The sequence below is a fragment of the Chiloscyllium plagiosum genome, chromosome 6, assembly GCF_004010195.1.
Source record: "Chiloscyllium plagiosum isolate BGI_BamShark_2017 chromosome 6, ASM401019v2, whole genome shotgun sequence".
Lineage (NCBI taxonomy): Eukaryota > Metazoa > Chordata > Chondrichthyes > Orectolobiformes > Hemiscylliidae > Chiloscyllium > Chiloscyllium plagiosum.
This window is the reverse complement of record NC_057715.1, coordinates 103,626,066-103,646,111: the sequence shown is the minus strand read 5'-3', so window position 1 is coordinate 103,646,111 and position 20,046 is coordinate 103,626,066. Positions and strand designations below refer to the sequence as shown.

Here is a 20,046-nt window from a genome sequence, read left to right as displayed (position 1 = left end):
GACCCCAAATATTTTTGAAAATTTTCTCCTTTTCTTCAGTTGGAAAATCAGTGAAATGAGAAAATTCTTAATGCCTAGGGTGGTAATTCAGTGGAATTCTCTACCAAAAAAGACTGTGAAGATAATGTCATTGACTCTGTTTAAAAAAAAAACATTGAGTGGTATAGGGAGAGCACCGGACTGTGGCGTTGACATTGAGAATAGTCCACAATCATATTGAATGGTAGACTGGGCTTGATAGGCTGAATGATGGCCTCCTGCATCAATTTTCTTCGTAGTATTGCTCGGCTTTGATCTGCCAGTCTGCTGCTGAAACCCTTATTGTTGATTGTTACCCTTTTTGCTTGACATTTGCAATGTTCAATTCGTTTCCATTTTCCATCCTCAGTCAACTTGACCTTATGTAAAACACATGCTATATCCTAACCCACAGCAAGTTCTGTTCACCCATGATCCCTACACTTGATGATCTATACTGGCTTTTGACCCAGCAGTGCCTCTTCTTTACACGCTCACCATTGTTATCAAATTTAAAGAAACCTTACAGTTTGGAAACAGGCCATTTGGCCCAACAAGTCCACTCTGACCCTCCAAAAAGTAACTCATCATTGCCTGCCTTATTACTCAACATTTACCCCTGACTAATCCACCTAATTTACATCTCCCCAAACACTATGGACAATTTAGGATGGCCAGTTCACCTAACCTACATGTGTTTGGATTGTGGGAGGAAACTGTGAGGAAACCCCATGTAGACACAGTGGGAGAACATGCAAACTCCACACAAACAATTGCCAGAGGCTGGAATTGAACCCAAATCCCTCGTGCTGTGTGGCAGCAGTGCTAACCACTGAGCCACCGTGCCGCCCCTAAATTGAGTCTCTATTTTTAAATAGGGAGAGACTGCCGAAAGCTACAGAATAGAGGGATTTGAGAGTCCTTGGGAAAGTCCAAGGCCAGAGGACACAATCTCAGAATAAAGAGTTGCACATTTAAGGTAGAGATGAGAGAGAATTTTTCCTAATAATTATTAATTTGTAGAGTTCTTTACCATAGAGGTCTCTTGAAGCTGTGTCTGTAAGTATTTTCAAGACTGAGATAAACAGATCCTAATCAGTAAGGGGAATCAAGGGAAAAAGGCAAGAACATGGAGTTGAGGATTAGTAGATCAGCTGTGATCTCATTGAAAGCAGAACAGACTTGATGGGCAAAAACACCTACTTTTACTTCTGTCTTATGTACGCGGTCATCTCCTCTTGCAATGAGCTAATTTTCTTTCGTATCAACTGTGCACACCTTAGCGAGTGAAACAGACATGCAAAATTGTTTCGTGTTCGACTAAATGTCATACCTGTTTTGACAGAAAATCATTTTTTCTCTTTCTAGCCAAATTTCAACACCAACTTTGAAGATAGAAATGCATTTGTTACAGGAATTGCAAGATACATTGAGCAAGCAACAGTTCATTCCAGCATGGTAATGTCAATCTTTGCAAAGTTCATATTTTTCTGTGCAGATATTCATTGCTTCAGACCAAAGACGACTTTGTAGTAGCATTATCTTGACATTGCATCTTGTTTCTCTTGAACTTCCTGTGTTTTGTGGTCTAATTCCACATTTCATCTGAGCAACTCTTATTTCTAAGAAAATCTGATCTCAATGCAGAAAGCAGACATTGCTCAGTCCAATCTATCTGTTCATTTACCTCGATATGCCAGTCATCCTAATTCCATGTGGTCATGCTATTCCTAAGTCCATTTAGCCATATTCTCTTGAACCACCCATATAACCTTTTCTTAAACACTGAAATTACAATTTCTACAATGATTAGCTCAGATACGTTATTCCACAGCCCCAGAGGCTTTTTATTGCATTGATCTTTATTTTTTTCTAAATCTCTTATGCCAGTGACTCCTTATTCTGGACTACACAACCTATGGAAACAATTTGTCAACTAGAGTTTAGTTTCCATCCTTCAAAATTTAAATATCACATATCCAGAAGTTCCTTGGATTTAATCACAGATTTAAATTTGAACTAAGATCTACAAGACTGACAGCTTGCCTCTGACAGTGATTGTACTCTTGGGCTTAAATTTGTGTGTTCTAGTCTAAGCTGACATTTCCAGTTAGTTCTCCGGGAATTCTCCATTAATCAAAAAAGCTACATTTTCAGAAGAATTTGCCTGCCCAGATGACATTAAATTTTTAAAAATTGCTTTATTGGTATTTAAAAAGCAGGAAGTTAATGCTTCTCTCACACCACTAAAACAAGTTAACTGGCCATTTATATCATTTGTTACCTGTGTGTGCCAATTTGCTGTTGGCATTGCTTCAAAGTTAATTTATAGGCTATGAAATGTTTTGGAATTTCCTGAGGATGTGAGCATATTATTTAAGGGTTTTATACGCTGCATTGTTTTTAAAGCTAAAGAAAACAACAGCAAAACTGATGTGTAATATTTTAAAGTGATGCCTTGTGTCTTGAACTATAAATTAACTTTTTAGCAAGTTGTTCAGTTGGTTTGCAGGAACTAGCAAAGTACTGAACGAGAACATAATCCACTTTGTTCGGATTGTGGTTTATGGTATCTCTGTATAATACTGGCTTTCCCTTATTTTGGCTTTCAGAATGAAATGCTAGAGGAGGGGCAGGAATATGCTGTTATGCTGTATACTTGGAGAAGTTGTTCAAGAGCTATTCCTCAGGTATTGTAACCACTAGTTTGTTGGAACTTATTTTTGAAATTGTTCTTTTAAAAAGACTTTGGCTTATTTTTGCTGTGCGTTTTTTTACAAAAAGGGTTAGTGGAGGGTAACTGATGCCTGTGACCATTCAACATTACTGTTTTTAAAAAAAATTAAAATGGTTGAATTTTAGCAGTGTCTCAAGTAACCTCCCCTTATTGTGTTTGGGTTCTTTTAATAAGCAGAGACATCCTGCTTGTGATTATTTATGTTTAAATAAAGCTGCTGTTTCATCAAAAGTATTTTAAAAGACTTTTTTTGATTGAATAGCAGTAGGTTTTAGATTCAGTGATTTCAGCAATGTTGTCAGAATGAAAACATTGATTATTTTTGTTGTTCAAAGTTTTGTCCTTTGACTACTAACCAAATTTTCCTTTTCCTCTGCCTCATCTTAGCAATTTAAAGCATTTTAGTTCAAATATTGCTTTTATATTGAAGATTTCAATCTAAGAAATAATTGCCCTGTCTGCATCAAGTGACAAGCGACAAAACCAAAGCTATAACTTGCAGCAATGTTTTTAAATTTATCAAGTTTTTTCATTTTATTTTTCCCTTCTGAATTGACTTGTACTTATTGCATGTGGGAACATTGTTATGTAACAAATCAAATTTACATTTATGTTTTTCCATAGGTTAAATGCAACGAGCAGCCAAATAGAGTAGAAATTTATGAAAAGACAGTGGAAGTTCTTGAGCCAGAGGTCACTAAGCTTATGAATTTCATGTATTTCCAGGTAAATACTCTAAAGATATTTATGAATGAGAAGGCTTAGGTCACTCATTTTAGTTTCTGTTCAAAATTACTGTAGTTTTTAATTCATGGAAGCATCAAAATAATATTATTCCAGAGTTTTTACCTCCACTACTTTATTTTGGAATCTTTTGATTGGTTATTGTGTGAAAAAGATTTGCAGTTACATGTAGCAAATTTGCGTTTTTCTGGTTTCAGCCTGTCACATTATTTTCGATGTGAGTTTAGTGGAATTTTTTTCTTGGATTCATATTTGCTATGGTCTATTCATTCCTCTCTCTAGTAATTGTCTGAGACTGAACCAGTTGATTTGACCTCAAGCATACGTTTTAACCATATAGACACTCCACCACCAAGACCTTCGTAGAAGATACCTTTGTAGTATTGCTTGGCATTGGTCTGCCAATCTGCTGCTGAAACCCTTATTGATGATTGTTACCCTTTTTGCTTGACATTTGCAATGTTCAATTCGTTTCCATTTTCCATCCTCAGTCAACTTGACCTTATGTAAAATACATGCTATATCCTAACCCGCAGCAAGTTCTGTTCACCCATGATCCCTACACTTGATGTTCTATACTGGCTTTTGACCCAGCAGTGCCTCTTCTTTACATGCTCACCAATTGTTATCGAATTTCTCAATGGCTTTGTCTCTCCTTACCTCTTTATTTTCCTCCAATACTACAATTTTCTGAGATTTCTGTGCTACTGCAAATCTGGGTTCTTGCGCTCCCCAGATTTATAATGGTTGCACTATTTGATAATTGTGCCTTCTGCTGCCTGAGAGGGAGGCTCTGCAATTCAATCCCTGAATCCCTCCTTCCCTTCTAGCTGTATAAAATCTCCTTTAACTTAACTTTTATTTGCTGTCAAATATTGTCTGGTAATGCACTTATGAAGTCCTTGGGACATTTTCGTACATCAGTGACGCTATAAAATGCAAATTGTTGCATAAGATTGGCCATTGAATTTAGCTTAGCTTTGTCTTGAAATTATTAGGCTGTATTTAAAATGTGTACAAATTTTTTAACAGCGCAATGCAATTGATCGATTTTGTAATGAGGTGAAGCGACTCTGTCATGCAGAGAGGAGGCGAGATTTTGTTTCAGAAGCTTATCTTCTCACACTGGGCAAATTCATTAACATGTTCGCAGTATTGGATGAATTAAAGAACATGAAATGCAGTGTGAAAAATGACCACTCTGCGTACAAACGGTGAGGCTTTATTTTGCTTTTCTATTGAGGTAGTGATGTGTTGGTACCTAAGATCTAAAATTTGTATTAATTGTTTCATTTATAGTAGAACATTTTGAAGGATGCTTTGTCCAAGTTAATTTAACATTTGCAACTTTGTATATTTTATGAGGAAGATCATAGAATGAATTTTGCAAGCATATCTGGTGTAATTTGAGGACTATTTAAGAGGAGCAAATTCATGAAAATAGGTAATATATTTTTCAAGGTGATGTTGAATGGCAGAATAGGTCACATGACCTATGCCTGCCCGTAATTTCTGTTTCTAATCTCTAATTAAGTAAGATTTGAAAGTTTCCTGACGATGAACAACATGGATATGAAAGCACTGAGAGATAATCATGTCACTTATTTTGCAGTGGAGTTTTAACTTCAATATTGCACCTGTCAGTGTGCATTCCCTGTTGGGGTACAGGAGTAAATAATGTTCAAACAACCTGAACAATGCCGTGCCTGTGTAATTCCTAATAGGCCTGTATCTGCCCACTTCTGAGAAATGAAAGAAGTGTTATGCTGGCAACTTTTGAATTGTCAAGGAAACCTCGTTCTATTGTAAATATCATAACTTTAATGAATGTTATTAAATTCAATTTATTCTTAGTTTAAAAGTTGGATTTATATAACTAATCTCTTTTCCCTTATCTACAAAAGCCATATGAATTAAAGAACAAAGTGAAAACAGTAAATACTAAAAATTTTCAGCACATGAGGGAGCATCTGTTTCCACAGAGTTAATGCATCAGATCAATGACCTTTCATCATCGGCCTGAAATATTAACTCTGTCTTGTTCCACAGCTGCTGTCTGACCTTCTAATACTTCCAATATTTTCTGTTTTTATTTTCAATATCTATAGCATTTTGCTTTCACAAATAATACAGTAGTTCTGCATTACTTCTGATATATTCTGAAGACAAATGTAGAGTTTCTGATCATCTTCTAGTTGACTACTCACGAACTGAATTGATCCTCGGTGATTTTTTTGTGTTGCTGACCAACTGTCTTTTGTCAATGCAGTGTTAAATGATGAAACTACTGCTATACTACAGAAGCATAAATTATGACTAAAGGTCGGGTAAATTGTGGGGGCCCAGAGTTTTGTTGGCATACTTCCCTGTTAACACCTGCCCTTCATGCTAAAGAGATGATTGCTTGGAAGTACAGGACTGCAAAGAAACAGTGTCAAAGCTGTTCATCTAGGCCTCATTAGGACCAGGACACAAGATATCAAATTTAGAAAGGGAATGTCAGTACTCACAACAAGAGAAGAAAGTTGAACCATGGTTAATATAGTGATGAAGTCAGGACTTTTAACTATCTGTTTTGGTTAGCTAATTAATCTCAGACCAGACAGGTAGACTCTGATTGCTCTGGACAAATCCTTGCTGCATTCCCCATGGAAATTCCAAAATACTTCCCTCAATGAAAAAGATGCACTATATGGATAACTTCCTTTGCTCTAGAAAGAACAGGCTCTTGTAATGAATATCTGTACAAGCTTTGTAATTCATTTTACCTGTATATTAATGATTTTGTGGGACTTAGTTAATCAACTGCTATGTTTAAACCTTATTTCAGAGCTGCTCAATTTCTTCGGAAAATGTCAGACCCACAATCTATACAAGAATCTCAAAACCTCTCCATGTTTCTTGCAAATCATAACAAAATTACTCAGGTAAATGTGTTGTATATAATCAATCTTAATAATCTGTTTTTTACTGAGTTATGAGGATGGCGCATTGAGTTTTTTGAACCAATGTACCCACTAAATGCACGTTATTTTACTAGAAAGCTGCATTCAAAAAGAAATCAACTACTTTGACTGAATCATCCAGTAGAAAGGCTACTTTTGTCTGTGATATCCAGTGCTGGTTGAATAGAAGGTTTTGTATTGAATATTAGGAAGACTACAGCCATTGTTTTTGACCCCAGCTGTGATCTCTATTCTTTAGCTATCAACTGTATCCCTTTCTCTGGGAACAGTCTGAAATTAAACAGAGCTTCTTACAATCTTTACACCCTCTTGAGCCTGAGTTGAGTTTCTGACCACATAGTATCATCACTGAGACATATTTATTTGTTTTCTCAATGCATTGTCCAACATCTTCCCAATCTCAGCTGATCTCCTGCTGAGCCCCTCATTCATGTCTTCGTTATCTTTCGTTTGACTGTTCCAATGCATTCCTCGTGCTGCTATCCATGCCCAAGCTGCAGCAAATAATTTTCACTTCATGCCTCCTGTGGTTACTGATCCAATAGTATCTTGAATTTAAAATTCTCTATCATTTTTTATTTGAATCCCTGCATTGCCTGACCACTCCCTATCTCTTTCATCCCCAAGAGTAACTTGCTGACATTTGTCTCATCTCAAGTAGGAAGGATATCTCCTACTTTGGGCTCTAATGTGCTGTAGATGCATTATAGAAAAAGTAACTTCCTTTGGTGCTACCTGAACAGCTGTTTCATCTAATAATCAAGTTTCTCATCGATGTAACTCTTCTTTTTATAGTCGCTGCAGCAGCAACTTGAAGTCATTCCAGGCTATGAAGAGCTTCTTGCTGACATTGTAAATATTTGCGTTGATTATTATGAGAATAGAATGTACCTTACTCCTGGCGAGAAACACATGCTGCTCAAGGTATTATATTTCTTCTGAAATAATATACAATTTATATGAAATATGTCCAACTGACCTTAACATTCTGTAACATCTGGTAGGTCCTATATATAAATGAAGTGGCCAAGAGTCAATTTTGTTTCGTGTGTGTGCCAAGTTGAAACCAGGTACAATAATTAAGATTGGGCAAGGTCAAAGAGGTGGGTGTTGATTGAAAGAAAAGGAAAAGGGAAAGAATGATCAATGGGGAGGGATGTATTTGGGCAGAGAAAATTCAGGTTTAAATTGGTAACAGGCACAGACTTAATGTGCTGTAGATGTGCTGTAATAATTTTCTCTGATGGACATATGCTAAGGACCAAGTGGAATGTTGTTGGTCTCTCTGCTATGGGGTCCTCTGTGGGTATGGTGGGGGTTTGGAGTTATTGGTGTGGTAAGACTTGTGATTATAAGTTGTCCCTTTGTGACAAGTTTCAATTAGAATTTCACAGTGTACTTGAGAGACGGTGGAAGCTTTGACTATGTCAAAGACACATTTGGGCCCCACTTTTTTCTTAGTTGAAGATACACATGATCATGTTTTCTACTATAATCAGGGTCAATGCCTATGTTCTGTTGGAATGTGCTGTGAAATGTTTCTGGAGATTTAAATTTACCTTGGCTGCTCTGCATGCTTGGAGCATTGGTGTGAGTGCATTGCAATGTGGTTGACTCTTGACTACCGCTCTAAATGGTTTAGCAGGGATCTTGTTTCTGTTATTCAGCATTTTGATGAAGGGCCACTTGACTTGAAATGTGATCTTTGTTTTTCTTTCGACAGATACTGCCAGACATGTTGGGTTTTTCCAGCATGTTCTGTTTTTGCTTGAACCTTTTCATTGTTTTGTTTGTGGGATGCATGTTCATTCCCATGTTGTCAAGACTGTCTGGAGAACAGAGTTTCTCTTTTGCTTTTGAATGCATATGTGGAACACCTTAACAAAACTCAGTACAGTACAATTGTATGTTGTCAAGTTTTTATTATACTTTCTGTGGATGAGTCATGTATATAAACATATTAGAAGCTTTGTTTTTGTTTTTGCAAATGCTTTTTTAAAAAATGTCTTTCATGTGGAATGTTAAAAATAAAACAGAAACTCTTTATAGGTGATGGGCTTTGGACTTTACCTTATGGATGGAACTGTAAGCAATATATACAAGCTTGATGCCAAGAAGCGAATAAACTTGAACAAGATTGACAAATTTTTTAAGGTAAGTTGGTGTGCGCTGTTTCCACTTGACCCAACAGTCCACTTGCCTTAGGTGACCGGCTGTTAAGCGTATATGCTTTTCCTGGTGTACTGTCATTTTGTTTCTGTTCCCTTGCATTTATTTTTGAATTGGGGAAGACAATGAGATAGTGATATCTTTGCTGATCTAGTAATCCAGGGACCCAGCTAATGCTTAAAGTGAAAATCCCACCTTGATTAATGATGGAATTTGCATTCAACAACAAAAAAGATAATGAATTAAAAGTGTAAATGATGACCACGAACCAATTGTCAATTGTTGTAAAGACATAACTGGTTCATTCATGTCCCTCAGAAAGAAATCTGTTCTCTTTGCCTCATCTTGCCTAATTTCATTCCATATCCTCATCAGTGTACTTGACTTTTAACTGTCATCTGAAAAATGGCCTAGCAAGCCACTCAGTTGTATGAAACCACTAAAAATTCTCAAGAAAAGAATATAACTGGTTGGATCCACCTGGCATTGACCTAGGCAATGACTGACAAAATGAACCCTGCTGTGGTTCTGTTCGCCGAGCTGGAAGTTTTTGTTGCAAACGTTTCGTCCCCTGGCTAGGCGACATCATCAGTGCTTGGGAGCCTCCTCCCAAGCACTGATGATGTCGCCTAGCCAGGGGACGAAACGTTTGCAACAAAAACTTCCAGCTCGGCGAACAGAACCACAGCAACGAGCACCCGAGCTACAAATCTTCGCACAAACTTTGAAAATGAACCCTGTCAACTCTGCAAAGTTCTCCTCGCCAGCATCTGGGGCCTAGTGCCAAATTGGCGAGAGCTGTCTCAGACTGTCCAAGTAGCAGGCTGACACAGTTAAACTTGCAGAAGCATATGTAGCAGGCAATGTCCCAGCCAACACCATTGCCATCCATGTTCTGTACTGATATACTGGCAAGATCGACTCAGCAAAGGTGGTAGTGCAGTGGCGTACAGTTGGGAGGGAGTTGCCTGGGAGTCCTCAAAATTGACACTGGACGCCATTATGTCTCAAGGCATTAGGGCACACAGAGCTAAGGAAACCTCTTACTGGCTACCAGCACCCTCCCTGCCCTAGTGAATCTTTGAATCTTTGGTTAGGCCACAGATGAAATCAATGTTATTGAAAGTTATAATAAGACTTCCTCCTATATTCTAATCCCTGCCTAATAAAGGCAAGCATCACCACCCTGTCTGTCTATGCTCACACCTGACCTGTACACCAAGGTCCCTTTGTTCCACAGTACTCCCTAGGGGCATACCATTCATTGTGTATATCCATCCTTCTGACAGGTTAGACGTCCCAAAATGGATCTCCTCGGGGCTATTGGGATTAAATTCCATCTGCTATTGCTCTACCCCAGTTTAGTAGCTGATCAGTATTAGACTGTACCCTGAGACTATCATCCTCATTATCAACGCCACCAATTTTCGTGTCATCTGCAAACTTTCCAATGATGCCTTCATAATTACATCCAAGTCATTAATGTACATAACAGCAAGGGCCCCAGCACCAATCCTTGTGCACTGCTTGTAACAGGCTTCCAATTACAAAAGCAGTCCTCCACTATCATTCTTTGACTCCTATTTATAATCCAATTTGCCAACTTGCTTTGGATCATGTGGGCTCTTAATTTTCAAACCTGCCTTCCTTGTCACAGGCCTTACTGAAGTCTGTGTAAATTGCATATATATACATCCTTTTCAAAAAATCTCGATTAAATTAATCAGCCAGGATGTTCCTGTAACAATTTCTTGTTGACTCTCCGTGAACAATCCTTGTCTTTCTAAGTATTGATTAATCTTGTCCTTCAGAATTTTTTCCAATAATTTCCCTACCATTGACATCAAACTAACTGATCTGTAATTACTTGGCCTATTCCCTGTTGTCCTGCTTGATCGAAGGGACCACATTAGCTATTGTCCATCATCTGGAACTTCACCTGTGGCCATGGATGTACTTCATATCTCCAAACCACAGCAATTTCCTCCCTTGCCTTCTCTGGAAGCTGCAATACATCTCATTAGGCCCTGAGGATTTGTCTACCTGTATGCCTGTTAAAATATCTAATACTGCCTCATTATCAATCTTAGTCTGTTGTAAAACCTAACCATTCCAGATAAAATCTGTGAATCTAGATGAGAACTTTCAACCACCTGACGAAGGAGCAGTGGTCCGAAAGCTAGTGCCTCCAATTAAACCTGTTGGACTATAATCTGGTGTTGTGATTTTTATCTTTGTACACCCAGTCCAACACCGGCATCTCCAATTCATTTAAGATCTCACCCATGTCCACTGGTGTCAGGCTCAGGTTGTCCCTTTGGTCTCTAATAAGTCCCACTCTTTTAATGGTAATCCTTTTAGTCTTATTATACATTTAAAAATCACTGGTTTTCCTTGATCCCATCTGCCAAAGATATTTCATGACCCCTCTTTGCCCTGCTAATTTCCTTGTAAGCAATCTCCTACATTCTCTATTTTTGAAGGGCTTCTCCCTTTCAATGCATTGTATCTGACACATGCTTCCTCCTCCTCATTTATCAAACTCAATATCCTGTGACATCCATGATTCCTTTCTCTTGCTGCTCTTGCCCTTTACTCATATAGGAACATGGAGGTCCTGAATTCTCACTGTACTACTTTTAAATTTTAAGACCCCACTTGCCAAATGTAGACCTATCTGCAAGTAGCTGCTCCCAGACTGTTTGCCAGATACTGTCTAATGATATGAAATCAACCTTCCCTCAATTTAGACACTTCAACATGACCATATCTCTTTCCAGAAAGACTTTGAAACTTAGTTATGGTCACTATTGCCAAAATGCTCAACACTGAAACTTCAACCACTTGACCAGCTTCATTCCCTAGGATTAGGTCAAGCATTACCCCGTTTTTAGTAGGACTATCTACAGACTGGCACAAAAAGCTCTCCTGGAAGCACTTTAAAAATTTCACTCCATCTAATTCTCTCTCACTCGGGTAATGTCAATCAATGTTCCCTACAACTATATCTGTTTCTCTCTCACCTTTGTGATTTGCCTTCATCTGCTTTCTCAAATGACTAAGGAAATTCGACAAGTCCACAATGATTCTCAGCAATTTTTATCAATGCACCATAGAAAACATCCTTAATAAATGTGTCACAGCTTGCTATGGCAACTGCTTTGCCCAAGATTGCAAGAAACTACAGTGAGTTGTGAATGTAGCCCAGTCCATCAGGAAAACCAGTCTTCCTTCCATTGACTCAGTCTATACTTCCTGCTGCCTCAGGAAAGCAGCCAATATAATTAAAGACCGGTCCCATCCCGGTTATACTGTCTTCCCCCTTTTCTGTTGGGCAGAAGATACAAAGTTTGAAAACATGTGCTAACAGATTCAAGAACACTTTTGCTGTTATCAGACTTATGAGTGGACCTTTCAGATATTAGCGTTGATCTTTCTGTATACCTTCCCTGTAGCTATAACACCATATTCTGATTTTTGTTTTATTTCCCTGCTGTACATATGTAAGGTATGATTTGTCTACATAGCATGCAAAACAATATGTTTCACTTCGTATATGTGGCAATAATAAAAAATCAAATCAAACCATATAATCTGCTTTGTTTTCCTTTGACTGTTGGGAAATCTGTAGTATAATTCCAGAAAGGTAATTCCCCTGTTTTTTATTTCGAAGCTCTACCGAGATGGCATAATTTGGAGACACTTCTAGGACTTCTTCCCTCCTAAAAAAACATAGCTGCTAGACTGGGTCTGCTATGATAAAGGAACTAACCAGAGGAAAAAAATCTACTTGACCTCAACCTCCCCAATCTTGACAATCAAAGATATGCAGGTTAGGTGAATTGGCCATCCTAAATTGCCCCATCGTGTTCAGACTGGGTACGTTAACTGTCATAAATGTGAGGTTATGGGGTTCGGGTGGAAGGAGTAAGATGCTTTTTGGGTGGGGGTTGGTGCAGACTTAGTCATAGAGATGTACAGCACTGAAACAGACCCTTCGGTCCTACTTGTACATGCTGACCAGATATTCTAACCTAATCTAGTCCCATTTGCCACCACTTGGCCCTTATCCCTCTAAACCCTTCCAATTCGTATGCCTATCCAGGTGCCTTTCAAATACTGTAATTGGAGCAGCCTCCACCACTTCCTCTAGCAGCACATTCCATACGTGCACCCTCTCTGTGAAAAGGTTGCCCCTTAGGTCTCTTTTATATCTTTCCCTTCTCACCCTGAACCTATGCCCTCTAGTTCTGGACTACCCCATCCCAGGGAAAAGACCATATCTATTTATCCTATCCACGCTCCTCTTGATTTTATAAACCTCTATAAGGTAACTCATCAGCCTTTGATACTATAGGGAAACAGCCCCAGCCTATTCAGCCTTGTAAATCTTTTCTGAATCCTTTCAAGTTTCACAGCATCCTTCTGATAGGAGGGAGACCAGAATTGCACACAATATTCAAAAAGTGGCCTAGCTAACCTCCTGTACAGCTGTAACATGACCTCCCAACTCCAATACTCAGTGCTCTGACCAATAATGGAAAGCATACCAAACGCTGCCTTCACTATCCTATCTACCTGTGACTCTACTTTCAAGGAACTGGATGTAGGTTTGCTAGCTGAGCTGGAAGGTTCATTTTCAGAAGTTTTGTCACCATACTATGTAACATCTTCAGTGAGCCTCTGGACAAAGCACTGCTGATGTTTCCTGCTTTATATGTTTGGGTTTCCTTGGCTGAAGATATTACCTAGTATGGTGATGAAACGTCTGAAAATGAACCTTTCAGCTTAGCGAGCAAACCTACATCCAGAACTTCAACCTGAGCTACAAATCTTCTCAAAACTTGCTAAATTTCAAGGAATGATGAATCTGCACTCCAAGGTCTCCTTGTTCAGCAACACTCCTCAGGACCTTACCATTAAGTGTATAAGTCCTGCTCTGATTTGCTTTTCTAAAATGTAGCACCTCGCACTTATCTAAATTTGATGGGCCAAGTGGCCTATACCTGCACTGTAGGGATTCTGTGATTCTAATCTGCTGCCAGAGTTACACCTATCCATGACAGTATCAGTAAAAATGACCACCTCAATATCCTTTTAGAGATGAAGGTCCATCTTCTCAATGAGGAGCCCTCTATTGTAATGCGTGACAATGCCAAATGAGATTGATTTTTGATGAGATTTAATAATACAAGACTTATAATCCATGAAGTGCTGTGGGCTGTAGCAGAATTCCTGTATACTTGTGGCCTGGTATAACCCCTACTCTACCATTAACATCAAGCCTGGGAATCAATAAATGTGCGTGAGGACATGTCAAGAGCAATGCTGGGTATATTTAAAAATGAGGTGTCAGTCTGATGAAACTGTGTCATAGGATTACTCACATGGAAGTGGCACGCAGTAGACAAGGCTAAGTGATTCCACAACCAATGGATCAAATCTAAGCACTGCGATGCTGTTACGTCCGATCATGGACAATTAAATTCACTGGAGGTGGAAGCTTCACAGGAATCTCTTTCCTCAATGATAGGAAAGCCTGGAACCTCAGTGCAGAAGATAATGCAACAAACCCTTAGCCAGAGCTGCTAAGCAAATGACCCATCTCTGCCATCTCCTAAGGTCCCCAGCATCAGAGATGCTAGTCTTTCGCCAAGTCCTATGAAGAAATGGCTGAAGGGACTGGATATTGCAAGGACATTCTGTTGACATTCTGGCAATAGTACTGAAGACTTATGCTCCAGAGCTTTCCATAGCCCGAGCCAAGCTGGTTCAGTGTGGCTGTAACACTATCATCTACCTGGCAATGTGGAAGATTGCCCACGTATGCCCTGTATGCACGAAAGAACAAAGAAAATTACAGCGCAGGAACAGGTCTTTTGCCCCTCCAAGCCTCCGCTAATCCAAATCCTCTATCGAAATCTGTCGCCTATTTTCTAAGGATCTGTATCCCTCTGCTCCCTGTCCATTCATGTATCTGTCTAGATACATCTTAAATGACGCTATCGTGCCTGCCTCTACCACCTCCGCTGGCAACGTGTTCCAGGCATCCACCACCCTCTGCGTAAAGAACTTTCCACGCATATCTCCCTTAAACATTTCCCCCCTCACTTTGAACTCATGCCCCCTAGTAATTGAATCCCTCACTGTTGGGGGACAAAGCTGCTTGCTATCCCCCCTGTCTACACCCCTCATGATTTTGTAGACCTCAATCAGGTTCCCCCCTCAACCTTTGTTTCTAATTAAAATAATTCTAATCTACTCAACCTCTCTTCATAGCTCGCGCCCTCCATAACAAGCAACATCCTGGTGAACCTCCTGTGCACCCTCTCCAAAGCATCCATATCCTTTTGGTAATGTGGCGACCAGAACTGTACACAGTATTCCAAATGTGGCCAAGTTCTATGCAGCTATAATATGACTTGCCAACTCTTGTACTCAATACCCTGTCCGATGAAGGAAAGCATGCCTTATGCTGCCTTGACCACTCTATTGACCTGAGCTGCCACCTTCAGGGTACAATGAATTTGAACACCCAGATCTCTCTGTAAACTAATTTTCCCTAAGGTTTTTCCATTTACCGTATAATTTGCTCTTGAATAGGATCTTCCAAAATGCATCACCTTGCATTTGCATGGATTGAACTGCACCTGCCATTTCTCTGCCCAACTCTCCAATCTGTCTATGTTTTGCTGCATCTCTGACAGTTCCCTTCACTATCTGCTACTCCACCAATCTGCAAACTTACTCATCAGGCCACCTATACATTCCTCCAGATTATTTATGTATACCACAAACAACAGTGGTCCCAACATGGATCACTGTGGAACACCATTGGTCACAGTTCTCCATTTTGAGAAACTCCCTTCCACTACAACCACTACTGTCTGTCTCCTGTTGCCCAGCCAGTTCTCTATCCATCTAGCTAGTACACCTTGGACGTCATGCGATTTCACTTTCTCCATCAGCCTACCATGGGGATCTTTATCAAATGCCTTACTGAAGTCCATGTATATGACATCTTCAGCGCTCCCCTCATCAATCAGCTTTGTCATTTCCTTAAAGAATTTAATTAAGTTGGTAAGACGTGACCTTCCCTGCACAAAACCATGTTGCTTATCACTCATAAGCCTCTTATTAATACAAATAGATCCTATCCCTCAGTATCTTCTTCAGCTTCCCTACCATTGACGTCAGGCTCATCGTTCTATAATTACCTGGATTATCCCTGCTACCCTTCTTAAACAACATTAGCAATTCTCCAGTCCTCCGGGACCTCACCCATGTTCAAGGATGCTACAAAGATAGCTATCAAAGCCCCAGCTATTACCTCTTTGGCTTTCCTCAGTAACCTGATGTAGGGTCCCCATCCACACCTGGGGACTTGTCCACTTTAATGCCAACACTTCTCCCTCCTTATGCCAGCATGACCTAGAGTAATCAAACATCCCTAACCTCAACATCCGTCATGACCCTGTCCTCGGTGAATACCAATGCAAAGTCCTCACTAAGAATCTCACTCATTTTCTCTGACTCAGCGCATAACTTTTCTCCTTGAGTGGGGTGAAAGAATGCTTGCTGATGTTTGCACATGGTTTAGAGGTATTCGCAAACTCTTCCAATACTGAAACTGTTCACGTTCAGATGCATTAAGATCTGAGCCATAGCCAGGCTTGGGCTAACACATGATAAATAACATTAATGCCACACTGCGGAATTGCCCACTAGAGATTATGGTCGAGAGTGTTGTGCTGGAAAAGCACAACAGGAATGAATCATTGCTGGTGAAGGGCTTATGCCCGAAATGTCAATTCTCCTGCTCCTCGGATGCTGCCTGACCTGCTGTGCTTTTCCAGCAGCGTACGCTTGACTCTGATCTCCAGCATCTGCAATCCTTACTTTTCTCCCACTAGAGATAACCAACAACCTCGTGGTTACCAGTGACAAACTGAACTGGATTAGCCATACAACTATTGTGGCTACAGGAGCAGTTTAGGGGCTCAGAAATCCCACAGTGGGTAACTCCCAGGCTCCTGAAATCCTGGCACAGGTCAGAAGCATGATGGAATGCTCCCTAATGCTTGCCTGGATGAGTGCAGCCTCAACAATGTCATTCAGGACAAAGCGGACTGCTTGATTGGCATCACATCCACAAACGTTCACTTTCCACCACCAACAGTCAATAGTAGCAGTCTGCACCTTCTACAAGATGCAGAGCAGAAATCCACCAAGGTTAATAAGACTGCACCTTACTAACCCATGACCACTGTGTATTCCAATAGGACAAGAGCAGCAGGTACATAGGTTCACCATCATTTACAAGTTCCCCTCCAAGCCATCCTGACTTGGGAATATATCGCCATTTTTTCAACAGGACCAAAATCTTGGAATTCTCTAACCTATCAACACTATGGATGTCCTTACATTAAATGGACAGCAACATTTCAAGAAGGTAGCTCAACATCAATTTGTTGAGAGCAGCTAGGGATGGGTAATAAATGCTGACCCAGTCAGCAAAACTCACATTCCATGAATTAGTTAAGAAAAAAACTTAAATTTCAGTTTTCAAAAGAAGTCTTTTTTTTTTCTTGCCTGAAATAAAAGTGTGCATGTTACAGGTAAGATTTTTGCTAACCGTAAAAGCTAGAAATTGTTTAGGATGTCCAAATAGTTCACACTTAATATTTGCAGAGAAATGTCAATTAGTATCAGCTGCAGAATGGAGATGCAAAAGAGCAGCAGTAATGTGTAATAAAAATTGTGCTTTTTGTCATCCTTTGTAAAGAAAAAAAGTTTATAATCTCTTCCTCTCTGTATCATTTCTACACTGGAAAGTCTTTTGGTAGAGGCAGCATCGTTGTAGAAAGTCTAGCATTTTAAATGAAATAACTCCAGCAAGACTTTTAAAATTAGGCTTAGGTTATCTCTAGATTTCCTTTGGCATGCTGTAGCAGCCCTGATTCAGCATGTAATGCTATTGCCTGGACTATTAAAAAAATAAAGCTGCTTCTCCTACAGTTCTTCTGAACATAAAGCTGATTTGTTATATAGTTTCTAACTACTCCTGACATGCATTCCCACCACATCTTATAATTTAGCTCAGTCTCTCTGGTGACTTACTTATTGGAACCAAGGGTAATAAGTAATTATTGGATCAAGTTAGAAGGAAATTCCATTAGACTGGAAAATAGTAGATATCACTGCTCAGTTCAAGAAGGGAAGGAGACAAAATGGGAAGATGTCTCTATGTACAGATATATGTATGAAAGGATACATTGTTGTTGAGCTGGTAATGCTCTTGACCCAGGTTCACATCCCACCACAGCAGTTGATCGAATTTGAATTCAATTAAAAATCTGGCATTGACTATAATTAATTATCATCAAAAATATTTGGTTCATGAATACCTTTTATGGAAAGAAGTGGGTAAGTGATGGCCTCGTGGTATTATTGCTAGACTGTTAATCGATAGACGCAGATAATGTACTGGTGATGTGGGTTCTAGGCAAGCAACAACCTGCCAATCAGAGTAAAGACCCATTTGTGCCTACTTTGTTTACTTTTAGCTAGACAAGTTTCTATACCAGTATGTCAATCCCATGAGCTCTAATTTTCTACAATTACCTTGAATATGACAGGTAATCAGATGCGTTTTTGGAAATCTAAGTACAGGATATTCACTAACTCCCTTTATCCATTGCATTAGTTATTGTTTCAACAATGTCCACTAAATTCATTATTTATGACTTCCTTTTCACAAAGCCATGTCAACTCTGTCTGATAACATTTAAATACCCTACTACAACAGCTTTAATATGTGCTTTTAAGCAGCTTGTCTTTGATATATGTTAAGCTAATTGACAGAGAGCTTTCTGCTTTCTATCTATCCTCCCTTTTTGAATGAAGGAGTTGCAATCACTATTTTCCAAAATAATGGAATCTTGACTGCCTCAAGGGAATTTGCAAAGTTGAAACCAACCCTTAACCGGCCCTTGGGTATCTCACCAACCACTTTTAGATGAAGTTGGATAACGTCAGTCAGGACTTCGGGATCTATCAACCCACCATTCCAACAATTTGTTCAGTATCCCTTCAATGGTGATTGTACATTGTAGATTTTGAGTTTATCTGGTTTACAGCTATTTCTGGGATGTTGTTTGTAATCTACCCAGTAAAGAATGCCTGTTTAATTCATCTGCTGACTACTTATTTTCCTTTATTATATCCTGAAACGTGTAAAAACTCTTGCTGTCTGTTTTTATTTCTAGCTAGCCTTCTCGTGCTCTAATTTTATAATCCTTATTAAATTTTGTTATTCTTTGCTATTCTTAAATGCTGTCCAAACTTTTGATCTGTTACCCGAGTTTTGTTTTATATTAAGAAATTTTATGCCTTTTCTTTTAGTTTGGTGGTCTTAGTTAATTAACTACGTTCTGGTTAATCACAGAACCTCCATTTGGAATTTTCCTGTTTTGTTAAAATTTATCCAATCTGTGTATACTGAATGTTTTTAAATTGTCTGCGACACCATCGCTGCTGACCTATCTCTTAACTTAGTTTACAAGATTACTTTAAATAGCTCTGCCTTCATGTTTTCATAATTACCCCTACTAAATTCAAAATACTTGTCTCTGACCCACTCCTCTCTCCCTCAAATCAAATGTAAAGTGCAATTTCATGCTTTCAAAACTTTCAATTGATGGCCGATTGGCCTCAGTGCTTGAGGTCTGGACTTAGAAATTTCTTTATAAAGCTGGTGGTCCAGAGCACGAAAACAAATATAACCCCAAAACCATTCAAATTTTAAACTCTTGTGATAAATGGAGTGATCACAGTAAGGAAAATTTGTGCTTCAAACTGAAATGCTTTAGTTAGAATATGTGCATTTAGTGAGAGCATCCACAGTGATCATCTTGAAATAATTTATTTCAATCATATTGCAGCAATTGCAGGTGGTGCCTTTATTTGGTGACATGCAGATCGAGTTGGCCAGGTACATCAAGACAAGTGCTCATTATGAGGAAAACAAATCAAGGTAGGTGTTCTCAATCATTTGGCTTGTAGAGATATAGCCGTACCAGTGTTTGTATATAAAGGAGGATAGTGAAAGCTTTTTTAGGTATGTGAAAGTGAAAAAAATGGTTAAGACTAAAATTGGGCCCTTGAAGACACAAACAGGGGAATATATTACGGGGGACAAAGAAATGGCAGAAGAGTTAAATTGGTATTTCAGATCTGTGTTCACTGGGAAAGACACAAGCAATCTCCCAGAGGTAACAGTGGCTGAAGGACCTGAACTGAAGGGAATTTATATTTGCCAGGAATTGGTGTTGGAGAGACTGTTAGGCCTGAAGGCTGATAAGTCCCCGGGGCCTGATGGTCTACATCCCAGGGTACTGAAGGAGGTGGCTC

At 39.3% G+C, this 20,046-nt stretch overlaps 1 protein-coding gene across 2 annotated transcripts in view; it reads left to right on the top strand.

Moving 5' to 3' along the window:
- Window positions 1–20,046, top strand: part of cyfip1 (cytoplasmic FMR1 interacting protein 1) — a 189,334-nt gene that overhangs the window by 46,962 nt on the left and 122,326 nt on the right. For both annotated transcript variants that reach the window (XM_043692305.1, XM_043692304.1), the window contains exons 3-10: window positions 1,387–1,476; window positions 2,631–2,708; window positions 3,380–3,481; window positions 4,532–4,713; window positions 6,330–6,426; window positions 7,261–7,389; window positions 8,515–8,619; window positions 19,578–19,669. In XM_043692305.1, the coding sequence (XP_043548240.1) occupies window positions 1,387–1,476; window positions 2,631–2,708; window positions 3,380–3,481; window positions 4,532–4,713; window positions 6,330–6,426; window positions 7,261–7,389; window positions 8,515–8,619; window positions 19,578–19,669 (875 nt within the window). The remainder of the gene's footprint in view (window positions 1–1,386; window positions 1,477–2,630; window positions 2,709–3,379; window positions 3,482–4,531; window positions 4,714–6,329; window positions 6,427–7,260; window positions 7,390–8,514; window positions 8,620–19,577; window positions 19,670–20,046) is intronic.